At 51.4% G+C, this 27,670-nt stretch overlaps 3 protein-coding genes across 3 annotated transcripts; all 3 read left to right on the forward strand.

Moving 5' to 3' along the window:
* The first annotated feature begins 9,986 nt into the window (after window positions 1-9,986).
* Window positions 9,987-11,983, forward strand: LOC112886959 (mucin-19). Its single transcript, XM_025953008.1, has one exon. The coding sequence runs from the start codon at window positions 10,542-10,544 to the stop codon at window positions 11,601-11,603; it is 1,062 nt and encodes a 353-aa protein (XP_025808793.1). The 5' UTR covers window positions 9,987-10,541; the 3' UTR covers window positions 11,604-11,983.
* A 3,949-nt stretch (window positions 11,984-15,932) lies between these two features.
* On the forward strand, window positions 15,933-18,332 carry LOC112887381 (protein SPEAR3-like). The gene is made up of 5 exons (XM_025953530.1): window positions 15,933-16,230; window positions 16,358-16,465; window positions 17,041-17,105; window positions 17,248-17,344; window positions 17,447-18,332. The coding sequence occupies exons 1-5, from the start codon at window positions 15,994-15,996 to the stop codon at window positions 17,540-17,542; spliced, it is 603 nt and encodes a 200-aa protein (XP_025809315.1). The 5' UTR covers window positions 15,933-15,993; the 3' UTR covers window positions 17,543-18,332.
* A 7,298-nt stretch (window positions 18,333-25,630) lies between these two features.
* Window positions 25,631-27,599, forward strand: LOC112884176 (aldehyde oxidase GLOX-like). Its single transcript, XM_025949534.1, has 2 exons — window positions 25,631-26,152; window positions 26,271-27,599. Exons 1-2 carry the CDS (start codon window positions 25,631-25,633, stop codon window positions 27,597-27,599), a joined length of 1,851 nt encoding a protein of 616 aa, XP_025805319.1.
* Window positions 27,600-27,670: the final 71 nt, after the last annotated feature.

Raw genomic sequence — 27,670 nt, forward strand, 5'->3', positions numbered from 1 at the left:
GATGTGATTGACGCGGGCTCGTCCAAATGATTGCTGGGGCTGCTTCATCTGCTGACTGTTGTCGTTGTTGCGGATGGGTACTTGGTTGGCACCGGTCAGGGCTGGTCTGGGTCCATTCACCGTGTTGGAGAAGGCTGATGTAGCCGGCTTATTCTTGGCATAAGGGCAATTGGCAATGAAATGCCCTGTCTCACGGCAGTTGAAACAGGCCTTAACATTGTTGTTGTCGGAGGCGACCAGGCTTGCATTGCTCTGCGGGGCCCGTGGTCCTGTCACTTGAGACTGAGTCCTATACTGCATTGGGGCCTGAGATCTCGGTGCAGTGTAGCTGAAGTTCCTCGGCTTTTGGAAACGGTCTTGTTGGCGGGCCTTACTTTCCAGGAATTTGCGTTTGTTATCCTTATTTTCTTCGGTTTTGGCCCTTTCCGTAAGGATAGCCTTGTTCATCAGGGTATTGAAGTCAGGATAGATCTGATAGGTAAGCAAGGTCCGGAGTTCTGGGTTTAGTCCCTTCTTGAACATGTCTTGTTTCTTCTCATCGTCGTTTACTTCCTCCGGTGCATATCGGGCTAACTCCATGAACCGGTGGGTGTACTCTTCCACCGTCATGCTTCCTTGCTGCAGTGCGCAGAACTCATCCGCCTTGCGCTTCATGGTGGCTGAAGGGATGTGATAACGGTGGAACTCCCTCACGAATTCCTCCCAAGTGATGGTAGAGGCATCCTCGGCTGCGGCACAATAATTCTCCCACCAGGCTAATGCGGTTCCGGTGAGTTGGTGGGCTGCCAGAAGGACTTTGTCTCGGTCCTGGCATTCAAACAGTTCGAGTTTCCTCTGAATTACTCATAACCAGTCATCTGCATCCAAAGGGTTGCAGGATCCGGCAAAGGTGGGTGGCTTGGTCCTTAGAAAAGCTGTCAGCTTGTCATTCATGTTCTGCCCTCGTGGTTGCCGGTTAACGAGGGCATTGGCCAGTGTTTCTAGTATAAGGGTCTGGTTGTGGATTATCTGTGCTAGGTCTCCGAGGGGTGGGGGTGGTGGTAGTTGCTCTCCTCCTTGATTTTCTCCTCGGTTCTGGCTTACTTCCTGTTCTTCCTGAGGAAGATCTTGTCCAACAGGCTGTGCTCCGGCACCAGCGGCTGCGGGGTTCCGACTACGGGAGGCCCTCGTGACGTTCCGGGGAGCCACCTGTTGATTGGATAGATTTGGGTTACGATTATGTGATGTTTAAGTTGTTTAATTCGTATATAAGGCAGAATCTACCTCCTGCCGGTAGTCACACAATAAACCAGCACACAACATCACCAACAACATGCACAAACAACTTCATTACTGCAAGGCGGTACAGCTTGGGGGTAAAACCAGATCTCGTACTACTCGTCCGGGGTCATGCTTAGGGGCACGACTTAAGCAAAAGAGGCTGGGGGTACATCACTAGGGTGGCGTCGGTTATTTTACTCGTGGGGCGTGCCTTCTCCCGGGGCGGGGAGTGAGAGTAATCCTTGCTCGCCATTCTCTGGATTTCCATTTGCTAAGGGTTGTGCAGCACCATCTCTTTCAACGGCGGTAGCAGAACTTTCAGATTTCTCGGATGGGTCTTGTGAATTTCCAAAGAGTGGTCCCCATCCTATGACGGGTGTCCCGAGTAAAATATGCTCTTCTCCAATTGCCGGGACTGGTGTTCCACTTTGGGTCCACTCTTACATACGCCGGTCTCGGGCCTGCCTGAGGCTCTCTTGGGCGACTGCCTCGCTGCTGACCGCGGCTGCGGCTCTTGCCTCGGCTTGGGCTGCTCGGATCTGCTGCAGTCTCACTGCGAGCTCTGCTTGCTCGGCTCGTTGGGTCTACTCTCTCAGAAGGTTGGCTTGCTCATCAAAGAGTTGGTCCAAGGCAGCTAGATAAGTAGCCACTTGGTACAGAGGGCCTTCTTCATGGCGACGTCGTTCCAAACATCTCATGCGTGAATCCCAAACTGGGGTTCTGATGGCCGGCGGGAAGAACCTCACTGGTGTGGGGGCGAGGTGTCTTTCAAAAATCCGGCATAAATAACGGAGTGCTTTTCTGACGGTCAAGGGGTAGGTGTCCCGGTGCCTAAACCCTGTGGCAGTCACTCGCCATGGCTGGATGTCGGGGTAGCGGTTGCTCCTGGCGATGACCAGGATCACCCTGCAGCGGAGCGTACCATGGTGTTCGTACTCTCTGCTGTAGTACCTTGGGCGTTCCGTAATGCCAAGGCTTTCCAGGGCGTTGATCAAAAGGCTGGGAAAGCCAGGTGCAGCTTGGCAATTGCCCTGGGTCCATCCATCCTCAGCCATCTGAAATAAGGACAGGCTAAACAATCTTGCACAGGTACAAAAGAGAGTAGATAATATTTATTATTGCAACATGGGGGGTACCGTTTCCATGGATACGTGGTTATTAGGGTAGGGTTCTAGCTTGGAGTGCTACTCCTATCATGGGGATTCTTCCCCGATTCTGATAGGGCGCTTCTTTATTGGGAGGCACCGATCCATCACCTCATCTTCGGTCTGAGTACCTTTATCCCAATGGGTTTCCTTGGGTTTCTCTTCTTACTCTATCCATCCACCTATTCCTTCGCGGTTTTCGTATTCCTGCATCTGGGCTTGGAGGGCGGCTAGGGAATACTCGGCGTGTGCGGCTCTTATCTGTTGTTCTTCTAGTTCCTGGGTTGCCTTTTCTGCCCTATGGATTAGCTGCTTCAGTTGTGCCGTCTGTTCGCGGTAGAGTTCATCCAAGCCGGTAAGGTAGATGGATAGGTGGGAGACCGTATCTTCTAGGTCTTCTTCTTCCCTTCCGAGTCCTCTCATCCGGGCAATCCAAGTGCGTCCTCTTCCTTCGTTAGGTGGGAAAAATCCCATAGGAGTCCGCTGAAGGTGGTGCTTGTAGATCACACGCAGTCGTCGCATGGCTTTACGGGCGGCCTTTCGGTAGGTGTCAGAGAAGCAAAAGCCAGAGGTGGAGATGAACCAGGGGTCCACATCAGGGTAGCGGGTGCTTCTTCCCACAAAGACCATCATGTCGCATCGAAGGGTGCCCTTGGAGGTGTATTCTCGGTAGGCATACTCTGGTGGTTCCATAACTCCGATGCGTTCCAGGCTGAGTATTAATAGCTTAGGAAGGCCGGGCTCTGCGCGGCAGATTCCGTCAACCCATCCATTGTCAGCCATCTGGAACAGGGCAAGAACCAGTCGTGAGTGTTTGTGCAGGAAAAGAACTAAGTCAGAACAAGTCCTAGGCCCCGAAAAAGGATCTCGTTTCTAGGGTCACGTCCTACGGCCAGCCTACGACTCTGATACCACCTGAAGCGTCCCCCCCATCAGGGAAGACTTAAAAGTGATGCTTTATCAGCCCCAGGAGGCTGATAAAACTTTTATTACATCAGGTGGCACTTCACCGTACAACTCTACGCGGTAATGGGCAGTTAAGCGCCACTATCGCGAGGATTACAACTAAAACCCACACTACTACACTAGCTACGAAAAGAGGGTCATCAGAGTCTTGTGCCATGCGGAACTCCAGCGGTAGCCCTAACCACAGGCAAGACTGGGTGCATGACGAAACCTTACTCGACGTCTTCGGGGAGGTAGTCTGGGTCTTCTGCTGTAAAAAGTAAGAATGGGGTGAGTACAAACGTACTCAGCAAGTCCAATCACACCCAGGGGGGCATAACAGAAATCAATGCACAGGACAGTCCAAGGATAAAGTTAGGGTTCATTTGCAGAAAACTCGATTGTATGCAAAGGTCTGTTTAAAAACATTTTTTTCAAAACTAGTTTTTAGGTACCAAGGAGCACATGATGTTGATCCATACGGGATCCAAATTTTAAGCTGCTACCGGACTCCCCGTCCGCCGTAGCACACGGCACAACTGCCGGACACTTTCCAAACAACCCACACCAGTCCAACCATTCCCAGAGAGAAACACTAGTTATGTGACCACACCATAACTTGCCCAATACCGTGGGCACGGCTATTCGAATAGATTTTAACTCTGCAGAGGTGTGCAACTTTACCCACAGGTGGGGTACCACAGCACGATCACCTTAGTGTCGGTGCAGATCCCAACAAAGCCATTACCCACCTTAGCTAGACCTGACTAGCCACCACGGGATCCATCAAGGGGTCATTCGACCTATCTCCGAGGTTTAACCGGGGCATAAGTCACACAGAGCTTATCCCTTCTCCTTTGATCACACGTTGCTCTCAGCTCTCCTGATGGCTATCAGACTAACTAGTGGGATTTATGCTAAGCCGTCGCCCATACAACAGTCAAGTGGTTTGCACGACAGTAAGCTAGGTGAGATGACACATCAACTCGGTCCTTAGGGGTGATAAGATGGATATCTCCCTTCCTTGCTCAACCACACAGGTACGAGCACACCAACGGCAATTCGCACAGAAATGCCATCCATCCCGTCTAACTCATCTTTCAAAACCACATTTTATCTCTTCCCACACACACACATATTTTTATTTATAAAACAGGTAGTCAAGGAATAGTCATCGCAAAACAAGGGGTGGTTATCACAAAACAAGGGTGACTATCCTACCATGTATTCTCAAGCAAAACCATGCATTTTTGTAAAAGAGGCCAACGGGTTGTATTCATAAAAACTAGGGTAGAAACATGCATCAAAGGGTGGGATTGAACTTGCCATCTTCAAATCCTTGCGGGAGATCCTGATCGAAGCACTTTCCCTCGGGTTCGGGGTCGTCAAACTGGTCCTCGCTCGCTTGATCACAGTCGGGACCTTCCTCGTTCACTCCGTGTCCTACGACGCATACAAACAAACACTCAATTCAGACAGAGAGACAAATGCTTTATCGTTGAGCTCGAATCGGGAATAACTTAGTTATGGAGATAGGAGCAATATTTTTGGGTGGTGTCCTAATGGCATGGTCGAAACCATAGTAGAAGGGCGTGGTAAAGTTTCGGGTCGATCGGAGATCGTTTGGTACATAAAATGATAAGTTAACGGGGTGTTAGGGTCTAAACAAGGGCCTAGGGACTTGTTTGTAATTACTGAAAAGGACTCGATTGGAATTTCGGGGAAGGTTTGGGTTATCCTGGAAAAAGATAAGGGTTTATTTATAAATGTGTTTATATGGGTGAGGGTTTATTTGCAATTAGAAATGTTGAAGGGGTTTCTTTGGGAAAAGGCTAAAGAGAGGTGCGGGTTCCGTAAAGAATAGGGGAAAGGACAGGGGCTTTCGGCAAATCTGCCATCCTTCTTCCTCCTCTCGTTGACAGGAAACAGAGGAGGGGGGGTTCCTGCGCCGGCCGATTCTGGCGGCCTAGGGCGCGGCGGCAGCCGGGGGTAGGGGCAAAAGAGAGAGGGGGGCAAGGGGATTCCATCCCCTTTCTCACCTCGAGCTAGGGTGGAGCGTGGAGGGCGGGCCACTGCGGCCGTCGGGCGGCGACAAGGCCGTGGGCGGTGGCGGCGCTGAGAGCTTGGGGAGGGGGCACGCGGTGGCGAGGGCGGTGGTAGTGGCCGGGAGCTTCGCGAAGGCCCTACTTATAGGCCGGGGAAGGCGGTGGAGGGGGTGGCCGCGACGGTGGCCGGTGCGGAGCGCCATTAATGGCGCTTCGGCCGTTTGTTTGCGTCGCGTTGTGGCGTGCGGCGATGGTCAGGCGCGCACGTGGGAGCAGGAGTGGGTGCTGTGCGCGAGCAGTGTTAGTGGCGGGCGGCGTGGCGGCTCGTGGCGGAGCGCGCACGGTCGGCCGGCGTGCGTTGCAAGCGACGGGCGGCACGGCGGGTGATACGGCTCGTGGTGCACGCGCGGGTCGCGCGCGTGGGCGCGGGCGGCCGAGCACAGGGGCGCGTGTGCGCGCGCGAGGGGAGGGGCGGCGTGGCTCGGGATCCGGGGCCAGGCAGCGCGGCCGTGCGGCGTTCGGGCGGGGAAGGGAGAGGGAAGGAGAAAAGAAGGAACAAGGAGAAAGGGAAAAGGAAAAAGAAAGAGAAAAGAAAAGGGAAAAGAGGGGGAAAAAATAGGAGAAAGAAAAGAGAAAAAGGTAGAGAAAAGAGGGAAAGAAAAGAGAGATCGTGCGCGCCGGCGATATCTGCGGCGGCGATCGCGGCTGGTCGGCCATGCGCGCAATGCCAAGCGACACGCAGCGCGTCGCGCGGAGCGGAAAAGAAAGATGAGACGGCAAATAAGTTCAGATGTCGGGACGGCGAGAATTTCCGGGGAGGATTCCAAGGAAACCCTGGCGAGATGTTCTGAGTTTAACGACGAAAGCGATTTTAGAATATTTTAGCGGTAATTTAATTGGGTAAAATTACCGGGACGTCACAAGGAGCCAAACTACGGGGCTAAGAGAACAAAGGAAAGGGAAAGATATTCAATGGAGCACAACAAAAGGAAGTAGAAGAGGGAGAGAAGGAACCTTTATTCGGGCCAGCACTGCACCCACTGCAGCAAGCCCAAGCAACGGAGAAGGCGACGAGGACACCGGCGGCACCGGCAATGGCCACAACATCAGTGGAGTGACGGCGCGGCTACCGAGCACTCATCTGAGCACAACAAACCACATACAATAATATACCATAATATATACTAGGAGAAGACGGACGTCCCTCCCTCTCACCACCGCCGAAATGCCAAAGGAGGAGAGGAAGGAAGCCAGAAGTGATGGGATCTCGGTGAGCTACAGTAGAAGCGGATGAGAGAGGGTAACAATGGGAGAAGCTTCTCGCACGAGGGTTGCGAGCATGTACTATTCTATTTAGATAGGCATTGGTAAGGCAACAGGCATTGGTAAGGCATTGCCTGCAAACGGATGGTGGTTCAGTGATAAGAAAAATTTAGGATCCTGCAATATCTATATTTTTTTATGCAAATACTTATAGACACTTCGATCTATATGAACTAATCAATTGATCTACGAGAAAATATTTAGGTTGATTAGATCTTGAAATTAGAAATATATGAACTACAAAAAGATCTATTGATTCTGCGAATTTAGACTATACAATATTTGGCAAACATGGAGCATGCGGACGAGACCTTCATTGAGTACAACAAATAAATATAAATAAGTTTTAAATACTAAGAGGGTTTAAAAATTACCACAAAAGAATTTATTTGGGTGGAAACAACAAAAAAAATCATTTGAATAAATTTATTTTTCAAATTAAAAAAGATACTAAATATTAATATGAAAATCTAGATACCTGCGCTGTCTGCGCGGGCCACCTTGCTAGTTTAGCAAGGGAAAAAAACGAAACCTGAGCTTGCTTCAGAGATCAGAAGAATTGGACGACAAGGGGGTGGGTATGCCCGGCCTGGCGCTTGCGAGATCCGGTCGGCCTTCCCGGAGCGCCGCGCGTTACCAACCATCTCAACAACTCCGGATCACCGCTGTGCCAGTGCCACGGCCCCAGTCGCTGCCACCATTTCCCAACATCTCCGCGCGGCGCGACGCCCTTGTAGCTGTAGGCCCTTGTCTAGAATCCGAAGCTAGCGAAACTGCTCTACCTGCCCGCAAGGCTGCGGCTGCAAGAGAACAAGCGCTGGTTACGTCGCGGCAGCAGAAACAACAGTGCCGCCACGCACAACTGCAGCTCGCCTGTAAAAGTTCTCCAGCACAAATTTGGGGTCCTCCCTTCCTTGCTTGCCTTGTGCTTGTGCAGAACTCACCAGCAACCACTGCCTGTGCGTGGGTACGTGTGGCTCGGTAAATTCGGCCGGCCGAGCCGTGCTCCGTGCTGCCGGCTGGCCGGATCATTTAACCGGGCCGCCGTACCGGAGCGCCCTCTCGTCTCCGGCCCTCGGCCGGAGCTGGGCGCGGGCGCGGCGCCCTCCATGATTATTCGCGATCAGGAATGACGACTGCCCTGCGGCGAGGGAGGAGAGGGAATTGATGAGGCGTGGGGGCTCCGCGGCAGCCTGGTGGCGACCGGATCACCAGGCGCGAGGGAGGGGACCAACGGCACGGCAGCGCGGGCGGGAGGACCACCGCGAGCTTGACACCACATGGGTCGGGGGCTCCGGCTCCGGCCTCGCCTCGACCAGGCCGAGTAGAGCTGCCTCTTTCAAAGCCGGCCGGGAACGAAACTAGAACCGGTCGAGACTCGATCGTCCGTCTCGCCGTTTCAGGAATCGGAGCCCGGCCGTCCACCGGATCGTTCGGGTTGCGCGGGTCACGTAACATATCAGTATCAAAAGCCATGAATGAATGCCGTCGCGCCACTCACGTGTTCCGCGGCCGCGAACGTGTCGATCTGCCGCGGCGCACGCGGGAGCGGGAGCCATGCCGATGTGCCACCGGTGGTGCCGTGGTGGGCGACGGCGACGGAACGCGGCCCAGTGGCCCGCCACGCCACGGGGGACGGACAGCCCCAGTTGCCGGGCACCCGCCGGTCACATGGTCGCAGGGCCCCTCCCTGCCTTCCGCGCGCCGGCGCAACGCAACGGCCGGCCCGGCCCCGTGGCCGTCCCCGTCCCCGTCCCCGTCCGGTGCATGCCGTTGCCCGCCGCCGGTGCGCGGCCCCATCGGCCTGGGCTTTCTTTGGAGCATCGATGGGGGCGGATCGGCCCGACGGACCCCGTTTGAACGCGTCTGGATCGATCGATCGGGGGATATACGTGACAGCAGAATAGACTTGCAGTTATGGATGTCACGCGCACGTACACGCGCGATGCCGGGCAGCATGCCCTTGTTTAATGAACACTCGGGCATGTATTGGCGCTGTGTGACAAGCGAGAAGGGCTTTCAGACGAACACATGAACGATGCCACGCACGGCGGCATGGTCCCCGCGTGCGCGCGCTCAGTCTCCTGCTGTGTGTCTGCCGTTGTAGTCCTGGGCATAGTTTTCCCGTTGGAGCTTGGTTACCGAGGAGCTGTGGGCGCACACGAGCCAAGGCTGCAAGCCATGTTTACCTTTCGTGAACGAAAACCAAAACGAAATGATGCGTACGTACGGGGGTGCTTGCGTTAATTATCTCATATTTAACACTAATCAGAATCAAACATGTGACATGATAGAGGTAAAGTTTAGTCCTGCCGGAACCAAACACCCTCGTAGTTCCTACTCCTGCTACAGTACAGTAGTTTCCTGTCTGACAAAAAAGGTATTTTCAGCTATCCTGTCTACACACCAACTCCATCGATGCCACCTTTGAATCGTGTCTTTAGCCACGTGATGGATCAAACATCAAGGGGAAACTGGGAAAGGTAACACTCGCTCGAGTGTTTCGTTGACATTTTAACACTCGTCGTTCCTGCTCCCGCGCTACACGTCAATCCACAGGAAGATGCTCCTTCCTCATCTCCGACAAAGTTGCCGGGTAAGGGTTTCGGAGTTGGGGGCTGTGTTTTCTCGAGAAGAGATGCTAGAAACCGATGTTTAAGATAAGAGGGGGAGTTAATTTTACAAACTTATGATTTCCATATTCTTATTGCACTTTTTCATGGGACGGAAAAAGTGCACATGCCGCACTGTGATGTGAGCTGCGGGTGTCCCCTCCCTCGTTTCGTGCCCCCTTCCCTATCAGGATACGTGAGTAGATCCCATTCTCACTACATCTCCGTACGTGCAAAAGCTCGAGCAGCCCTTCGAGTCCATTGCCGGCCGATTCGTACGCAAACACGGGAAGAGGCATCCATGGGTGTCCTTCCACGGAGGCACAGAGCGCTTCCTCCTCCCCCGCCAATAATGCAGCGGGCGGGGGCGACGGATCGATCGATCGATCGTGGATGGGCCGAGGGTCGATCCGGAACGTGCGGCCGCTGCAGCGCGCGCGAGTTAATTGGCTGTTGCCGCGCAGTGCGGCCGTACGCCCCCCCGCAGGCACGGATCGCTATCAGCGACGACGGACGGACGGACGGACGGACGGACGAGCACCCACTCCCACACTTCCCCCCTCCCTCTCTGCCGTCCCCATCCAGGCTGCAAGATTGAAAGATTCATGTCATGAGGCAGCGGGTGACACGCGCACGCAGACTGGCAGGCACCAATCAACGAGGGAGCGCTGAGCGATCGGAAGGGAGAAGCCGAAGAGGCAGGGCACAGCGAAGGCTACGGCGATCGCAGCGCAGGCAGAGGCAGTTGCCCTGCCCTGCGCCGCACATGCCATGGGGATGCTTGCCCCATCTGGTACCCTGACCCCGGCGGCAGCCTTGCTGATCGCCCTGCTTGTCCCCTTTTGATCCCAGTAAAACGTTACCACCATCCCCCGCTTAGCTTAACACACTGTTCATGCCGCTCGTCTTCAGTCTTTCACTTTTTTTACCGCGCCGTGAACGCCACCGCCGCCGTACACGTGCTGTGCGCGAGCTACTTAAACGAGCCACCAGCAGCAGAGCAGGCGGCACAGCGGCAGCGGCAGCTCAGCTTGTTGAGCGGATGCGCAGGATCTGCTCGACAGCGCGCGCGGGTAATCAGAGCCACGGCACGGGCATTCAATTCGCTCGGGCCACCACCGTGCGTCCTGCGGCCTCCCATATCATCCCAGCTCGGAGCTGCGTCTCGGGGATCCTTTCGCGCGCGCGCAGCTCGGCGGTGGCGTCGTGAGATGAGCCGCGCGGCGCAGACGGGCGCGGGCGCGGGCGGGGGCGGCGCGGCGAGGCTCAAGGCGTCGCCGCGGGCGCTATTCTCGTGCGGGATCTTCAGCACCTGCACGCACCCGGCGCTCAGCCCGACGGCGACGCCGAACAACAATGTGGTACCGGGGAGCGGCGGCATCAAGGGCGGCGGCTCGGCCACGCCCTGCGCCGAGGCGTCCGCGTCGCCTGTGGTGGAGGCGGCGGCGTCGACGCCGCCGCCGCCTCAGCGGCAGCACCAGCGGGCGCAGAGGAACGTCGGCCCGTCGTCGTCGTCCTCCTCGTCCTCGTCGTCGGCTTCTCAGAGCTTCACGCAGTGGAGGCTGCCGGTGCACCACCCGCCACAGGCGTCATCGTCCGCCTCGGCGTCGGCGAGCGGGGCGGGCGCCGCGGACGCGCTGGTGAGCGCGGAGGAGAAGTTCGCGGCCGGGGAGGTGGTGGCGGCGCTGCGGGCCGTCGAGAGGGAGATGGAGGCGGCGGCGAGGCCGGTGCCGTCGGGGGTGGTGGCCGGGGTGGTCGCCGCGGTGAGGGAGCCGGCGACGGCGAGGCTGGCCGCGAAGGTGCTCCTCGTCGTGCTGCTGGAGGAGGGGAACAGGGAGACCGCAGTGGAGGCCGGCGCGGCGTCGGCGGCCGTGGAGGCTGTGGCGGCCTCCGGGCCGGCGGGCGCCACGGCGGAGCGCGCGCTGGCCGCGCTGGAGCTCCTGTGCACGGCCCCCGGCGGCGCCGCGACGGTGCGGAGGGAGGCACTCGCGGCGCCGGTCCTGGCGCGGGCGGTGGAGGGGATGACAGGCCGCGGGCGGGAGTGCGCCATCGGCGTCCTGGCCGCCATCTACGGGGGCGGTGGAGTAGGCGGCGGCGGCGGCGAGGAGGACGGGGCGGAGTCGCTGCCGCCTCCGGAGGTGGTGAAGGCGGTGTTGGCGGCGATGCAGGGCGAGTGCAGCACGCGCGGACGGCGCAAGGGCGCGCAGCTGCTGCGCGCGCTGCAGGAGGCCGGCCGCCTCGGCCTCGCTTGGGACGGCGTCGGCGATCACTGACACGCGGGCCCCGCCTGCCAGCCACGTCCTCTCCGGTTACACGCGGGGCCCCACGTCGCAGTGACTGGTTCCGAGGCCATGCAATGGATTTGGTAGCTGCTGCGGGGCCGAGGCTACTGAAGCGTGGGCCCGGGGCGAGGACGGGCAGGAGCAGTGACTTGGCTTTGGTTGATGACGCTGGAGGAAACGGTCTGTGGGGTGATTGATCTGTGGTCACCTTTTGTAGCCCCCCCTCCCCCTGTGATTTGTACCCGCATCTCTCTCGTGAAAATTTATCGCTCCCATGACGCGCGCTGGCCCACGCTGCTGAATTCCAGTACCCCGTTTACTTTCCCTCGCATGAAAATCTAGCTGCCTGTTGAATTTAACTTGAGAAACGAAGCACGTTTAGATCTTCAGACTTCAGAGTAGGCACCATTTGCACAAACTATCTCTGGAAGTATGTGCGGTGTTCCTGTTCCATTTCAGCAGTGGATCTGCAGTGACTGCTGAACCTGCCGCCGTCTATTTTTGTAGATCAGACGACAGCGTATGCACGCAACTACACAGGCATGGAAGTTAGCATGTCTGGTTACTTTCCACTACTTCCACTTCCACTCAACAACAGGGTTGCTGGTCGGCTCTCAGCTGCCCAGCCCAGCGCCGTGTAGTCAGTCAGCCTGCCGAAACGCCCATTCCCAAAGCCCATCCTCCTCCTGCTGCCCAAACAGGCACGCCGCCGGCGCGCCCGAGCCAGCCGGAGCACCGTGCCGCTCCCCTTCTCGGCAAGGATTTTCAGATTCGGCAGCAGGCTTTACCCAACCGCGGCCAACCCTGCCATGCATGCTTTTGCCATCTACTACCACCTCGCTTTGGCATCTGCTTTTCCCACGCAAAGGCCTGCGGCGGCCTGCGGCCTGCTCTTCGACCTCACCGTCGAGTTGACTTGAGGCCCTGAACGGCTGGCTGGCTGGCTGGCTGACTGACTGACGCTCGGTGTTGACAAGACTGTGGTGTGTCCCTGTTACTTTGCAGAGGCGGGCAGGCGGCATGGCCCCCCAATGGCGTCGCGGCAGGCGGCACATCCTTTTCCAGTTTCCTCCTTTCCCTTTCCCTGCTGTGAAATCCTGTCTCCTCTCAATTATTGCGTCGTTCGTCACATCGTCGTCGTGTGTGACCAGCGGTATGCCGTGGTGGGATCCGGGCCACCTTCGTGGATGGAGAGGATTGTTGTGGTGGGTGGGCTGGGTGGGAAAAGCAGAATGACGCGGTCCATTCAATCGTTAAGGCCCAGGGCTCATGAAATAAAACAACTGTTTCATGGGCTCGCGTCCCAGCTCTCTTTCTTTTCCTCTCGAAAAAGACGCAGGCTTCTTTTCTTTCTTAAAGAAAGAGTAGTTCTCTTTCTTCAAAGCTCTGTCCAACGCGGTAACGTCTGTTTCTAAATGGATCCCTAAATAAATAAATAAACAAACCCCTGACGCGATTGATGCCACGAGTGCATCGACGGATGGGTGACACAAATAATAGCAGCTAGTTAAAAGGCACGGATGGTTCAGTCACAGACAATTGCCACATCCCATCCTTCTAGAAAAAGAATTGGTAACGCCATCCAATAATACTCGAAATGCAGCCATCGAGCAACGGCATCAGGACCTAGCATCATCGATCACTGCATTAGTCAATGGCTCCGTCAGTCACCGCGCGGCACTTGCTTGCCATCATCAACCTCCTCCTGCCATTTTTTTTAGTCCTCGATATACTACGGTAGTAGTAGCAGACAAGTGGTGATTCCTTTTCTTTTCTGCTTGCCCCCAATTTCCCTCCTTTTTATAATAAAAAAAATCCAAAGGACTAAACTCGAAGCTACTGGCTGATTAAGATAGATATATACAAGCAAGGCCATTAGCGTGACAGCGAGTCGTTAATCATGTGGCGTTTGTGAGCGAAAGACGTATGGCTAATCCGTGTCCACATGTGCTCAATATCAACTAATGATGCCATCTTAATTAGATTTAGTCATGTTTAGAATGGTCAGTTTGTCAAATGTGACTAAATCACACACGGAACAGATAAGCGCAGCTTGCGGGTTAAGACTAATAGCAAAATAAGTATATAGGATCCAAACCAAGGAATTGAATAATGAGGAATGGATTTCATGCCCCCTTTTATTATTCTTTTTTATTTCGTGCTTTGATTTTATTTCAGTGCTCACGGGGCCTCAACTGATGAACAATACAATTTTCCAAGCCAACTTTGCTCTCTTTCTTTTTTTCAGTGGATTGAAAAGGCTTTCTTTCGATGCTGGTACGCAAGCACGTACTGTGCATCTCTATCCCAATCAGGTTAATCTAATAAGTTTGTTCTAGCCTGCCTTTTGCTGTATGATAGTAAAAGAAAGGGAATAGCCCGATTATTATTATACACAGATCCTGTTTCAGCTTTTCTGAACATCTAGGCCGGCCGGACCGAAGTTTCTGAAGGTAGGAGCTAGGTTTTAGTAGCAGGCTCCCTTTAGCTCATGCCGAACAGTGACGAAGCACTACTATCTCAGCTAGCTAGCAGCAGGCACGCACGGCTGTTGATTCTTTTTTCTTTTCTCTATCTTCTTTGGGGGTGAAAGCAACTGTATTTTATTCAACAAAATCAGCCGCAATTAGTCTCGGAAAGCTGCTACACATGCAGCTAAACTATGGGGGAGGAGCATCCAGCATGCACAGCGTGCTGCTGTTTTCTAACCACATTATTGCTCGGAATTGAAAACGCCCCAACTAATTAACTATGGGGATCAGCAGCCTGCGCGCTCTTTGCCTCTGAGAGTTAGGTGCTGTTCCCTTTAAGGAGTTCTGCGAGGACCGGATCGATGCTGCAAATCTCAATAAACCCTTTTAAAATTAGCACAAAAACTAGACCGATCGATTAGTGTAATCGTCAGCTAGCTGATGGATGATGATGCCGTGTGTACGTCTTCTTCAACTTCTGTTGCCGTGTGTTCCAGTTTGCACGCGTTCTGACCTGATAAAGCTTGAGCTGATGCTGCATTATCTCATGAGATTTTCCAGCCCGGCCTAGACTACAGTGTCAGCAATTTTCCATCGGTCGATGCGTGTTGTCACTGGCATCACCACATCAATGCGAGGCCGGAGATCCAGGCCGCACGTGAAACCGAAATCTACGACCGAAACTGTAGCGACTAGCAAGTGGAAAATATGCTAGCTAAGCTAGCTAGAGATGCAGGTGATGCCCTGATAACATACATGCCAGTGTGTGGCTTGTGTTCGATCGAGGACGATCCTTTCCACCTACTCTGCGATCCCCACCCACACCCCATGTCCGAGCCAGCCGAGTCCGATCCGTGCGGCAACCAGCGAAGCTTCTGATTCCCGAGATCGCCGAGAAGATTTGCCCCCCATCTCGCCCTCCCCTCCGACCAATACTAAATCGATTCCGCCCCAATCCCTTTCAGATAATCGTACGTACATGCTGTCATGTAACCCCCCAAACTAATCCATCATGCGCGTATCGCTTTGCTAGTTTTATTGTGCTTTGATTTATTGGCACTTGGCAATCCTCTTCCATGTCTCTCCACCAGTTGTCTGATTGTATACTGCTGCTTTTTAGTTCAGTTATTGTATCATCAAATGGGACGCTGTAGGAACGTGGTTTTCACTCAACTGTTGTATAATTTAGAGAGTTGGTAAGCATAGCAAGCAGGAAAACATCACCTGATATTATAGTGGAAGTCCAAACAATCATTTCAACCTCGAATCCGTGGGAGTACTTTCTTTCCTCTTGGTGATAGGATTTGACACAACGTCAAGTATCCAAGATCCCAGACTTTCAGTTCACTTACTGGCCAAGAAGCTTTTCTTAATATAATTAAAGGCAGCTAGCTCTGTGAATCATTATTATTGGAAGGATGAGACTATATTAGTAATAACAAACAAAAAATTTATGCACGCACCTTTATTTTGCTTCTGTGCTAGTTCTATGTAAATTTGAGGAGTTCGTAATTACTTTCGAAGTTATCAGTGGTGCATTTCAATTGGCTGACAAAGATGCCCCAAGATCGTCTCCGAGTCTATCAAAATCAAGGAGCCAAATTTAGTTGTTTCCTCCTTTTGTTTTAGTGATAATGTTTGTGGAGCACATGGAGGTGATTTTCTATGCTAGTGAGCCATGCCACTACATGGATTAAATTAATAAATCCAATAAAATATTGAGAAAAATCTGCTACCTCCTTTTAATTAATGGGGGTATTGGACGTGTAAGGCGATCTCTCCCTTTCGCTTTAAGAGGCTTCTTTGCACCACCTGTCTCCTCCTTTCTTTCTAGCTTCTTGCTCCCATTTCTTGGTCTTCTCTTCTAGGTCTAGCCGTCTAGCAGTCCAGCTACCAAGGGGCCGGGATCCATGAGTGCAAGCAACTCCGGGTCCGGGGACAGCATGGAATGGGGAAGGGGTAGATCATCTGGCTCCAGGAAGGGCAAGAAAGGCGGCAACAGCAGCTCCGACAAGCCGAGGCAGCCGCAGCGAGGGCTCGGCGTAGCGCAGCTGGAGAAGATCAGGATACAAAATGAGATGGCCGAGTACTTGCACCACCCTCTTGGCCAGCCGACTCCGATCCACAGAACTGGTAGCTTCAACTTGGTAATCGTTCAGTCATATGTGTGATAATTTGATTCCGTGGTTTTCGGTTGCTACCATATAGTCATATTAAGGTCTGTAGTTCCTGATTTGATGTGATGATTTTGTATGCAATTGATTGATTGAGCAGGAAGAACCGCGGTTCTCGCACTCGCTGCCGTCGTCTCCTCCCTCCCCCTTCCATGCTAATAACATCGGTGTTTCATCTTCGTACCCAATTCATCATCCAAATCTTGCGGTACATCTTAATGCGACTCTTTTTTTAATATAATAGTTCAACGAGTGTATGAAGAACTATATATGTACTAGCAGGGACCATTCAAATTAGCTTACCAAAGCATTGTATGCTGTTGCTATTTTCTGAATTGCTATGTAGATTAATTCAGATATATGTTCCATGATTATCAGGGATAGATATTCATACTTTTCTTTTGATAAATTAGTAGTTGATCACTATATGTGCACAATGACATGAGATCAGAAAAAAAGGTAGCAAAAAAGATGGTCTTGTTGCTGCCCCATTTTTTTGGTTTCTTCGTTGCTTTTGCAAGTACTACTGTGCTAATAATTCAAGAATGCATCATATATTACTTTTGGGCCAAGGAATGATAGATCATGAAGCCTAAAAGATGAACAAGAATGCATATAATATAATTACTCCTAGCACCAAAAGATGAACAAGAGAGTATCATTGCAGATCAAGAGATTTTATTCTGCCATGCACGTGATGGCCCTAGCCAGCTGCCTGCTTGGCTGCATATCTTGCAGCAGCTGGTGTGGCGACCTAACCTCAATTATGTGCCTTGTACGTAGATGGCCTATGGAGAGAGATCAGGAGACATAAGATCTGGTGCATTTCAAACCAATTCCATCATCAGGTGAGTCGTATATATATGTGAAAGGAGTCAAGGCTTCATGTCTACCAGCTGAACTTGTGATCATATCAAAGACGATCTAGACACCGATAGTGCATTGACATGTGAGATCATGCACTTATTTCCTATATGTATGTACCTTCAGGTCACCCAATTACCATGGCGCCATGTATGGTTCAGAAGCTGTACATTATTCCCATCCAAACAACGTCACATTGCCGCTCTTCGAACCTGATCATGAGGTACTTATTATGTTTGATGTAATATATGTGCTAGTGTATAAATAGTTTCTGTTTTTTTATAACTTATTGATGAGTAATGTGTTGCCAACTTCTCTGCTTCAGGAATCCGTTTGCTTGAATAGACCATACGATCTAAATCAATTGGTGGACTCGTCGAGCTTAGATGAACAAGAGGTAGACCTTGAGCTCAAGCTATGATCGAAAATATGCTGGCCCGCCTCTACCTCTCAGTTAAGCTATATGCCTGATTATTTGTGCCACAAGAACTAAAGTGCTTGCAGTCTTGTGTGTAATGCATGCATGGTGTGACGCTGCACAATTCTTTGAGTCACTGCACCGTGTGACGATGTGTAACGACTGAGTTACTGAAACGATGGACAACCAGCAGCTGGATTTGGTGATGCAGCTGGCTAGCTATTAGTTAATTTGTAGAATTGTGTAAACATTGGCAGCATAGAATTAGTAGTTTTCTCACAGTGATGTTAAATTGCAATGAGTCTATCCATGGATACGCCATGCAGCGCTCATCGACATTGCTCAATTCAGAAAAGCAGAATATTATTGGTGCAAGTATATATCTGTGCATCCTCTCGATCGGTCCATACCAGAATATATGTTCCTGATAAAGAGAATTAGACAAAGATGGCTGCTAGTGAGCATGATGCTGATGAATGTTCCATGGTGTATACACACTGAAAAGTTTGCATGCGTGCAGATTTTCATCAAGACATACAGTCTGCAACAATATAATGTGCAGTTCTGTACGTGTGCATTGCATATTTTTGCTTTCTCAGTTTTAACTCTAGGTGGGATTTGGGCATTTTGCCTGCTATAGCTATCTTGCACATGATGTGGCGACGATTTCTTATATATCCTCTTAAGCAATGCTTGCACTCGAATTTATTTGTGTGTGTATCTATCTACCTTTTTGATAATTCTTGTAGACAATCTTAGTTACATTGTGCATATCGAAGGCTTTCATGAATGTATGGGATCACAATCTTTTATATATATAAGCAAGGTGGCATTTTTGTTAAAATTTCAGAATCCATGCACGTGCTCTCTGAGGAAAAAAAGGATTATGTGCACAGTAATTATCACATGTGTGAACCTAATCTCTCTTAAATGAAGATATTTTTCTTGGCCACTAGCTCTTCCTCATACATAACGTTCATGATATTTGTTATGGAAAATGTTTCAAATTAAAAGATAACGTGGACATATTTGTTTAACTGAGTTACAACCAGGTTATCCAACTCCTTTAATAAATAATCACCACTTAAGTGATTTAATGAGCCATGCATTTGTTCTCCTGTTTATATATAATCTCTAGTAGTGGAAGTGTAATTTTATAATAGTGCATGCTTGGACTGACGAACTGAAAAACAAAAATGCGACTTGTAGCTTTTTCCAGGAAAAAAGCTGCAAGATCACAAAATCATGGCGATCTATTATACTTGTAATCTGACACTGATCATCGATATCACAGGATATTGTCCTTCATGCCTGGCCTTTCTTGTACATGATCGATAGCTAGCGATGAAAGCAGAGGCTATATATAGGATATTATCATTGATTGGTGAAACGCAGCAGTTGCGGTGTACATATACCCCTGTCATCAGTCTCCAATCGTGTCTGAATAGAGTTATCTTGGAATGTGACAACCTATCGTTGATCAACATGCTGCGAGCAGGCAATGGGGATCGAAGCGCGGCCTATGGTCTCTGGCAAGAGATCCAAGAGCTTGGCAGGTCTTTTGTCTCTGTAGAATTTTCTTTTGTCTACAGGGAAGGTAACGGGGCAGCACATGTGTGTGCAAGTTTGCCATCGTCGCTAGAAACTGAGCTAGTGTGGCTAGATAACTTCCCACTGCGTCTCGTGGAGGCGATTGGGGCCGATTGTAACCCTGCTGTGATTTAATAAAGCTCTTGTGATCTGCTTAAAAAAAACAATCCAACGGTACACACACGATGAGAGAAGAGCCTTTAGCTTTCCGTGTGCTGCGTACGCGGATATATGAGATCTCAACGCGAGCTTTGCAACCCCCCAAATCCTCAAGCTGCAGTATTATTAAACTAGCTAACGATCAAAGTAATCATCGCATGCATGTGCTCGTAATTGAGATTTTTGAACAAGCAGCCAGTCTCCTTCTCGATCTTAAAAGGAATTCGAGGTTAGTTCGAAAGCGGGAAGGGACGCGCGCTCTTCCTGCAACTTGCTCAAAATTAAGCGCCCCGGCTTAGCTCTCTAATGCGTCAACCCGCCAAATAAAAGGAGGCTTTAATTGATTTGATTCTGGATCATACAAAATGGCACCAGTTTACATATATTTATACGCTAATGTAATTGTGTGTAGAAGTTGGGACGACGACGACATCGCTGGCCCACCTGCTAAATGATGGTGCCTGCCTGTTGCAGGCAGAGGCAAGTTGCAAAGGCTCGCCCTGTAGAGAGGAGCCCGGCCGGCGACCGGCCGAGTCTTTTCCGATCGAATTGAAAAGGTATCGACCGAGAGAGAACAGCAGCAGGCCGTCACCAATCTCCATGGCCCGAGACTGACTTCTGCCCAAGGCAGGCTGCGTGGGCCGAGCAACCGCTTCGACATTACACGCCCTTGGCCGGCCCAGTCTAAACATCCGCCGCACTCCACCAAGCAAATCAAATCAACTCATCAGCAGGCAGTACGTACAGCACAGCCCTGGAAGAAACAAACGGCCTCCAGCGTAAAAAAAAGAAGAAGCTGTAAATAGCTGGGGGATGCTAGCATCTCTGGATCCTGGTGTTTACGAAATCCTATGAGGTTCTTAGTTGTAATTGATGGATTACTACACCCATAGTTGTCCAAACAGCTAGCAAGCCAGATTTCAACAGGATCGTGGAGAACAGCAACAATAAACCTATTGAGTTGGATGCTGTCATTCAAAACTTGAACTGTTGGCTCATCAAACTAGTAGGAACGGGAAACTTCTTCATCACTTTGCCGCGTCTATACATTCCTGATATATACAAACATTTAAAAGTACTCCAGAATTTGCATTGATGTTTGTCTTTATTAAGTCATGGCAACTTACTATAAACTACATTGCAGGTTTACCAAATTAAGCATGGACGAAAATATCAAATATGAATATGTGCATTTATTATGGCGGGAGGAGCAAAAGATTTGAGCAAATCAAATTACGAACGTTGGGCTAGCTTGAGGTCACGCGTTTATACATGGCGGGGCTGGCGGCCGGCGCCGCTATATATCCACGGGCTTGAGGCGTGGCAGTGAAAAATCCTGGGGAGAGCAAACTTGAAGCCGTCGTCCTTGTTGTGTTAGTGACGATACTGATTGTTCGCATCCAGTAAAAGTTTCTCCTCCGTTTCTAGATCTACTTCTGCATAGACACAATGCTAACTTGTATCTTTCACGGATGCTTCTGTTCTTCTTTGCAGCTGGTACCCATGGCCATGGACGGAAGCAGCTCGAGCGATGGCAGCCGTAGGAACGGCAAAAGGGCCGCTGGACAGAGCTTCTTGGACAGGCTGAGGGAGCCAAAACGAGGGGTTGGGATCGCCAAGCTGGAGAAGATGAGGGTGGAGGAGGAAATGAGGAAAGAGAAGTACTTACACGATCCCTTCAACAGGCCACGCATTTCTGGACCTGGTCTTGGCATCCAAGGCATGGTAAGTAGCACACCTTTTTTTTTTCTTTTCGCGAAATTTGTAAACGCCCTTGTATATGATCCATTTTGTGTGATTCCCGCATGCTTTTTAATTTGCGTTTTATATCACCATTTTATGGATTACTTATTTGCTTGATTACCAGCTGATGCATTTTTACGGGAACTGATCTGTATCAAGTGAAGCATGTCACCGAAATGGCCTCCCCATCCTAGTATCTGGCTTATACTGGGCTTGTTGCACAACCAACAACCTCTCGTCCAAATTCTGTGGTAATTTGTGGTTAGGTTTATATCATCAAGGATTCATGTTGCTAATAGATGTGAGGGGACATGTATTTCACAACTCTGATGATCTTTGTGATAGTATTTTTTAAAATTCGGAGTAGGGGCAATCGAACTGTCCCCCATCCAACCCCACTTGCATCTTACTGTCCTTGCTATCGTGCTTCAGTTCGATGCCCTGTATATAGTCCTTCCATACTTTAGGTATGTGAGCCTATCGTTGAGAGTTCGTTAATAAGTTGTTCAAAACTGAAAGCAACGTCGTTGTTTTTTTTTCTGTTTGCAATGTTTGTTTCTTTGTTCAGACTTCTCATTTGTGATGATGACAATAATAATACTTCTCTCTTACATCCTATGCCCTTATTAGCATATACATGTCGTGGGTCTCAAGTAGGGGTGACAGTTGACCCATTTCTATTTATTGTAGATGTCATATGGACCAAACGGAAACATGCGTGGACTGTTCATCGTCCCCTTGGCCAGGTATTATATGCATGATCAGTTTCCCATATTTACACATGTTCTTGGAATAGGGGACTAATTAACAATTTGGAATAGGCATCATGATGAGATAATTCTTTGTCTGACCAATGTTTAATATGCAAACAGGCCTCCAAGCCCCGCCGGAGCAGCAGCATCTAATGTCAATGTCAATCATCCAAGCTACACGGAGCCTACTAGAACTCTGCAGCTCTTTCCTGAACATAAGGTACAAATCCAGATCGTTGTTCTCATTTTTCTAGACTAATGCATGTGCTGCTAACTTTTTTGGGTCTAAGCAGCGTTAGGCGAAATATTGAATTACTAAAGCTCTTGTAGCTAGGGAAGGAGCTCAGTATGTGCGCATGCTATTCAACTGCATAGGGTATCAAACTCACTGATCACGGCTGCGCTCTAATTTTTGTAGGAAGATGAACATGCTGATTCCAAGGGAGAGGGTGACCAGAACCTACCGGTGGAGGAACCCGCTTGCAAGAACGACGATGATAATCCACAGGGCCTGGACCTTGAGCTGAGGCTGTGGTTCTATAGCCCTTGAAAAGTCTCTTGAATAATTATTCATTGAGGAGGGTGGCTCCAGCATCTTAGACATGTGTGTGAGAGGTCATGCGCGCTTGAGGATTGATGCATGGTTTTGAGGAGAAGAAAAAGGTTGATTATGTGGACTAGTAAGTAATATCTGATCAATGGATCAGCAAGGAGTAGTACCTTTTTCTATTCCCTTCTGTAAGACTTTGGACTGTTGTGCTTGTGTTGCTATGCAATGTAATGCGAAATGTGGGATTATACCCAGATTGAGAAAAGAAATAGAGCAAGGATTATTGGAAAAATGTGTGCGCATGAAGGATGCCCACGGCTGGTATTTGCACTGCAGCTTGCGAAGTTCATGTACAGTGGCTTCCCGGCGTCAATTCGTGGCGTCATTTTTTGGCGCCGCCATGCTCGGGCAGCCCACATACATGGGATGGTATTTTTCCAAAGTAATCTCAAAGCAACCATCTCTGCTTACGCCTGATGGAATAGCTAACTAGCTAGCTTGATCACCCAGCTAAAGATCTACGTATGAACCTGATGAAATAGCCTAATTTTTGGCCCAATCAAGCAACAAGTTATTCTTTTTTTCCGAAAGGATGGCAAAAGATTTGCTGAAATTTTATTAGATGGAAAGAGAAATAACAACGATCAAGAAAAATTACAACCATACTCACTCCGACTACGCACCATATCTGATCTGCTCAGAAAGAAAAACCACCACGCAAGCAGCATAAGCAGCAAACCGAAGAAAAACCACAACGCAAAAGAGACACGCCAGTACGAGGTTGGAGTAAAACTGTTGAATACTTCTATCCCCTGCTGAAACTATTGGACCTCTTTCTTGATTAGATAAGCTATCCTTCCTGCCTGAATACTCTTCTTTTGCGCTCCTTTCAAATGTTCCACCAGAAATAAACAACGAGACCGTCAAAAAAGAATTTGCTATCTTTCGCAACCCTCGCTCGACATTTCTTTCACCATCCGTAGATAGAACTTACGGAACCGCCGGTCAGCAGTTAGTGTAAATTGAACCAATTAATCAGGTGACCCCAAACTGCACAAGTGAACGCGCAATCTTTACGAAGATGCTTCAGCGTCTCTGGTGTTGTGCATCATAGTTTGCACAAAGGATCATGGGGCCAACATCTTTTTTTTTCCAAGTTGTTTGCTGTTAATATTTTCCGGTGTAACAAAATCCATGCAAAGAATTTACATTTTGGTTCAGCCTTTGCCTTCCAAATTGGGGTAATGGATTGCCTCTCGCCTACCCTACAAACCGGATGCGATATTCGCTCTTAGTTGTATATTCCTCATCCGACGCACATCTCCAAATAATCTCATCATCAATATGTGGATTGCAATCAAGTAAACTGATATGTTCCCACAGACTTGCGTACTCCCTCAACTCAGTACCCGTATGTAAAGGGCACACCTGATTAATCCAGAAATTATCATGCAATGCTAGTTGGATAGTAAAATTCTTCCTCCTTGATTTTAAAAAAAAGACTTGGTGCCAAGTTTTTTGGTGCCGCGCTATTAACCTAATTTGAGTGCCAAAACTAGCCTTATTTCCGTTGCCCACAGTAACTATTGTTGATGCATTGAATAGGTCTCGATCACATAAGGGATGTCAAGATCAACCCACGGTCTACTGTTGTGCTTCCATCGGAACCAGTACCATCAAAGTCTAAGTGCTCTCGCTAGCTGCTCAAGATCAAGTATTCCAAGACCTGCTGTATCCTTTGGAGTGCAAACAATTGGCCATTTTATCAAATAATATTCGCGGCACACCTTCTCGGGTTCTTCCCCCTTCCAAAGGAAACTTCTCCTCATGCGGTCAATTTGCTTGATGAGCCACTTTTGAGCTGGAAAGACTATAAATATAAGGCTGCGAGGTTAAAACACATTTGACCAAGGTCTCCCGACCTGACGAGGCAACATCTTCCCTTCCCATTCCGGCAAGCGACCGCCAATTTTATCTAGCAAAGGTTGTACATCCACCCTCCTGAGTTTGCGTGTGTGCAGGGGGAGCCCAATGTACTTTCCGGGGGAGGTGCAGACCTTGCCAGGAAAGTCTATTAGTGCTTCAGAAATTATATCATCGCTGCATCTGGGAAAATTTCAGTTTTGCTTAAGTTTACTTTGAGACCTGAGCATTGTTCGAAGACGATAATTTGGATCGGTCCGGGTTTGAGAAAATGGCCGCATCATCCGCCTAGAATGAGCAGCGGAGCTTAGCTGTCTTGGGGAAGATCTGGTTTATGAGGCCCTTGTGTGCTGCCAGTTCCATCATTTTATGCAGCGGATCAATTGCTAGGATAAACAACATTGGAGACAAAGGATCTTTCTGACGCAGACCTCTTGCATGCTTGCTATCCAGTCTCTCTATTTTTGGCCAAACCCCAATGCTTGTAAAGTTTCTAACAAATAGACCCAGCTAATCGAATCGAAAGCCTTAGAAATATCCAACTTGATAAATAATGCTGGCCTCTTTGCTTTGTGTAGAGCCTTTATCACATTTTGCACGTAAACAAAATTGTCATGTTTACATCTCTTTTTGATGAAAGCATTTTGACATCCTGACACCAGATCATTTAGTTTTGGTGCTAATCTGTCAGCCAAAATTTTTGTGATTAACTTGGCCAGGCTGTTGATGAGGCTGATCGGTCTATAATTACTCACACTAGTTGCATCCTCCTTCTTGGGCAACAAAATGATGTTGGCTTCATTGACAAGCTCTAGTCTCCTAGTTTTGAGCGAATGGAAGGCTTGTAGGGCTACAGTTAGATCTTTACCGATGATCGACCAACATTTCTTATAGAACAGTCGAATAAAACCGTCGGGTCCCGGGGATTTCTCGGCCGGCAGATGCAACAAGTTATTCTGAAGGGCATGAAATTCATCTGGCCGAATAGTAGTAGGAAACTATGGAAATTTAGCAGAGCAATCTGGACATGGAACACGAGACGACGTGACGAAACAGAGCAACGACGACGCGGCGCGCCCCCGCTATATTGGAACGGCCGTTGCGCTTGCGCTCCCGCGAGAACTGCGCGGCCGGCGCCAGCTAGTTTTTGCACAGCCAGCGGGGCTAGAAAGAAACCGCGGCCGGCGAGCTAGAGCGACGGAGGTGACCCAAATTTAGTCGCCGGGATAATTAGCGGCGGAGCTTAAAGCTTCCAAATAAAAAGAGGAGCACGCTGAGGAATGGAGGCCGTAGCGATCCCTAGCCGGGCCGGTCACGGAAGCAGGCCGGAGGGAAGGGAGAGACCAGCTCCTCGACCTCTCCGCCGCCGCGATGATGGGGTCCCGCGCCGCGGCCTTCGCCGTGGCCGTCCTCCTGCTGGCCTCCTCCGGCGAGGCGTTCTTCGACATATTCAACATCTTCAGCCCGCGCGCCGAGAGCGACTACTTCCAGAACGCCTTCGACGGCTCGGAGGAGCAGGCGGCGCCCGTGCAGACGGAGCAGGAGGAGAAGGGCGCCGCGCCGGCCACCGCCACGGGGCTCACCAGGGTGCCGCCATCGGGCCCGCTCAGCAAGGCCGCGCTGGACACGGTCCAGGTCGCCGCCGCCACCGGCGAAGGGCCGGTCGGCGAATGGACCATCGTGAGCGAGAACTCCGGCGTGTCGCCCATGCACATGGCCGTCATGCGCCACGGCAGGGCCGTCATGTTCGACACCAGCACCACGGGGCGGTCGCTCATGCGGCTGCCCCAGGACAACTGCCGCACCGACCCGCGCGCCAAGGAGGAGGGCACCATGGACTGCTGGGCCCACTCCGTCGAGTTCGACTACAGCACCGGCGGCCTCCGCCCTCTCAAGGTTAGCTGCTGCCTCTCAATCTCAACACCGTGTGTCTGGCAGCTAGCTAGCATTCGTGCGTGCCTGTACCATTTTGAATTTTTGATGGGATGCCATGCCAATTGCCATGCGTGCGCAGATCTTAACGGACACCTGGTGCTCGTCGGGCGCGTTCGACTCGGACGGCAACCTGGTGCAGACCGGCGGTTACTTCGAGGGCGACAAGGTTGTCCGGGTCCTCAGCCCGTGCGAGACCTGCGACTGGCTGGAGCGCCCCAACAGCTTCGCGGAGGGGAGATGGTACGCGACGCAGCAGGTGCTCCCGGACGGCCGGTTCATTGTGTTCGGCGGCCGCCGCGCCTTCGGCTACGAGTTCGTGCCGGCGCCCGGGAGGATGAACGACAAGGCCAGCTACATGCCATTCCTCCGCCAGACTACCGACGACGTGGAGAACAACCTGTACCCGTTCGTGAACCTCCTCCCCAGCGGCAACCTCTTCCTCTTCGCCAACGACCGCTCCGTCATCTTCGACTACCAGGCCGGCAAGATCGTGCGCGAGCTTCCCAAGCTCGCCGGCGGGAGCCGAAACTACCCCGCGTCCGCCATGTCCACGCTCCTCCCGCTGGACCTCCGCAACGCCACCGGCGACCCCGAGCCGGTGGTTATCATCTGCGGCGGGGCGCTCAAGACGTCCTTCAGATTCGGCGAGAACAACACGTTCAAGCCCGCGCTCCGCGACTGCGCCCGCATCAACCTGGCCACTCCCGACGCGCAGTGGGAGACCGAGGACATGCCCATCGGCCGCGTCATGGGCAACATGCTGATCCTCCCCACCGGCGACCTGCTGCTGCTGAACGGCGCCGCCAAGGGCTGCTCGGGCTGGGGCTTCGCCCGGCAGCCGATCCTGACCCCGATCCTGTACTCGCCGCGGAAGGAGCAGGGGTCGCGGTTCCGGGCGCTGGCCTCGTCGACCATCTCGCGCGTGTACCACTCCACGAGCGCCGTGCTGCCCGACGGCAGCGTGCTCGTGGCCGGAGGCAACACCAACGCGGCGTACAACTTCAGCGGCGTCGACTTCCCCACCGAGGTGCGCGTGGAGCGGTTCTCCCCGCCGTACCTGAGCAAGGACCGCGTCGGCAACCGCCCGAGGATCGACGCGGCGTCGGTGCCCCCGGGCGGGATGCGGTACGGCTCCCCGTTCACGTTCCGGTTCTCCATGCCCGGCGAGCCCGTGGGCCAGCCGGACGTGAAGGTCACCATGTACGCGCCGCCGTTCACCACGCACGGCTACTCCATGAACCAGCGGATGCTGATCCTGTCGGTGGCCACGTTCACCGAGGAGGGGCGGAGCTACGCGGTGACCGTGGACGCGCCGGGGAAGCCGGAGCTGGCGCCGCGGGGGTACTACCTGGTGTACGTGGTGGCGAAGGGCCTGCCGAGCGTGGCTGCGTGGGTGAAGATCCAGTGAATTTCTTCCGCTCTAGAACTTGCGATGTGCGTCTGGCTTTGCGGTTTGTGGGTTTACGTAGGGATCGAGGT

The sequence above is a fragment of the Panicum hallii genome, chromosome 3 (assembly GCF_002211085.1).
Source record: "Panicum hallii strain FIL2 chromosome 3, PHallii_v3.1, whole genome shotgun sequence".
Taxonomy (NCBI): Eukaryota; Viridiplantae; Streptophyta; class Magnoliopsida; order Poales; family Poaceae; genus Panicum; species Panicum hallii.

Coding starts and splice junctions, on each gene's coding strand:
- LOC112886959 (XM_025953008.1), top strand. CDS start 10,542: ATGAGCCGCGCGGCGCAGACGGGCGCGGGCGCGGGCGGGGGCGGCGCG.
- LOC112887381 (XM_025953530.1), top strand. CDS start 15,994: ATGAGTGCAAGCAACTCCGGGTCCGGGGACAGCATGGAATGGGGAAGG. Junction 16,231..16,357: donor GAACTGGTAGCTTCAACTTG/GTAATCGTTCAG, acceptor TTGATTGAGCAG/GAAGAACCGCGGTTCTCGCA. Junction 17,106..17,247: donor CAAACCAATTCCATCATCAG/GTGAGTCGTATA, acceptor ATGTACCTTCAG/GTCACCCAATTACCATGGCG.
- LOC112884176 (XM_025949534.1), top strand. CDS start 25,631: ATGGGGTCCCGCGCCGCGGCCTTCGCCGTGGCCGTCCTCCTGCTGGCC. Junction 26,153..26,270: donor GCGGCCTCCGCCCTCTCAAG/GTTAGCTGCTGC, acceptor ATGCGTGCGCAG/ATCTTAACGGACACCTGGTG.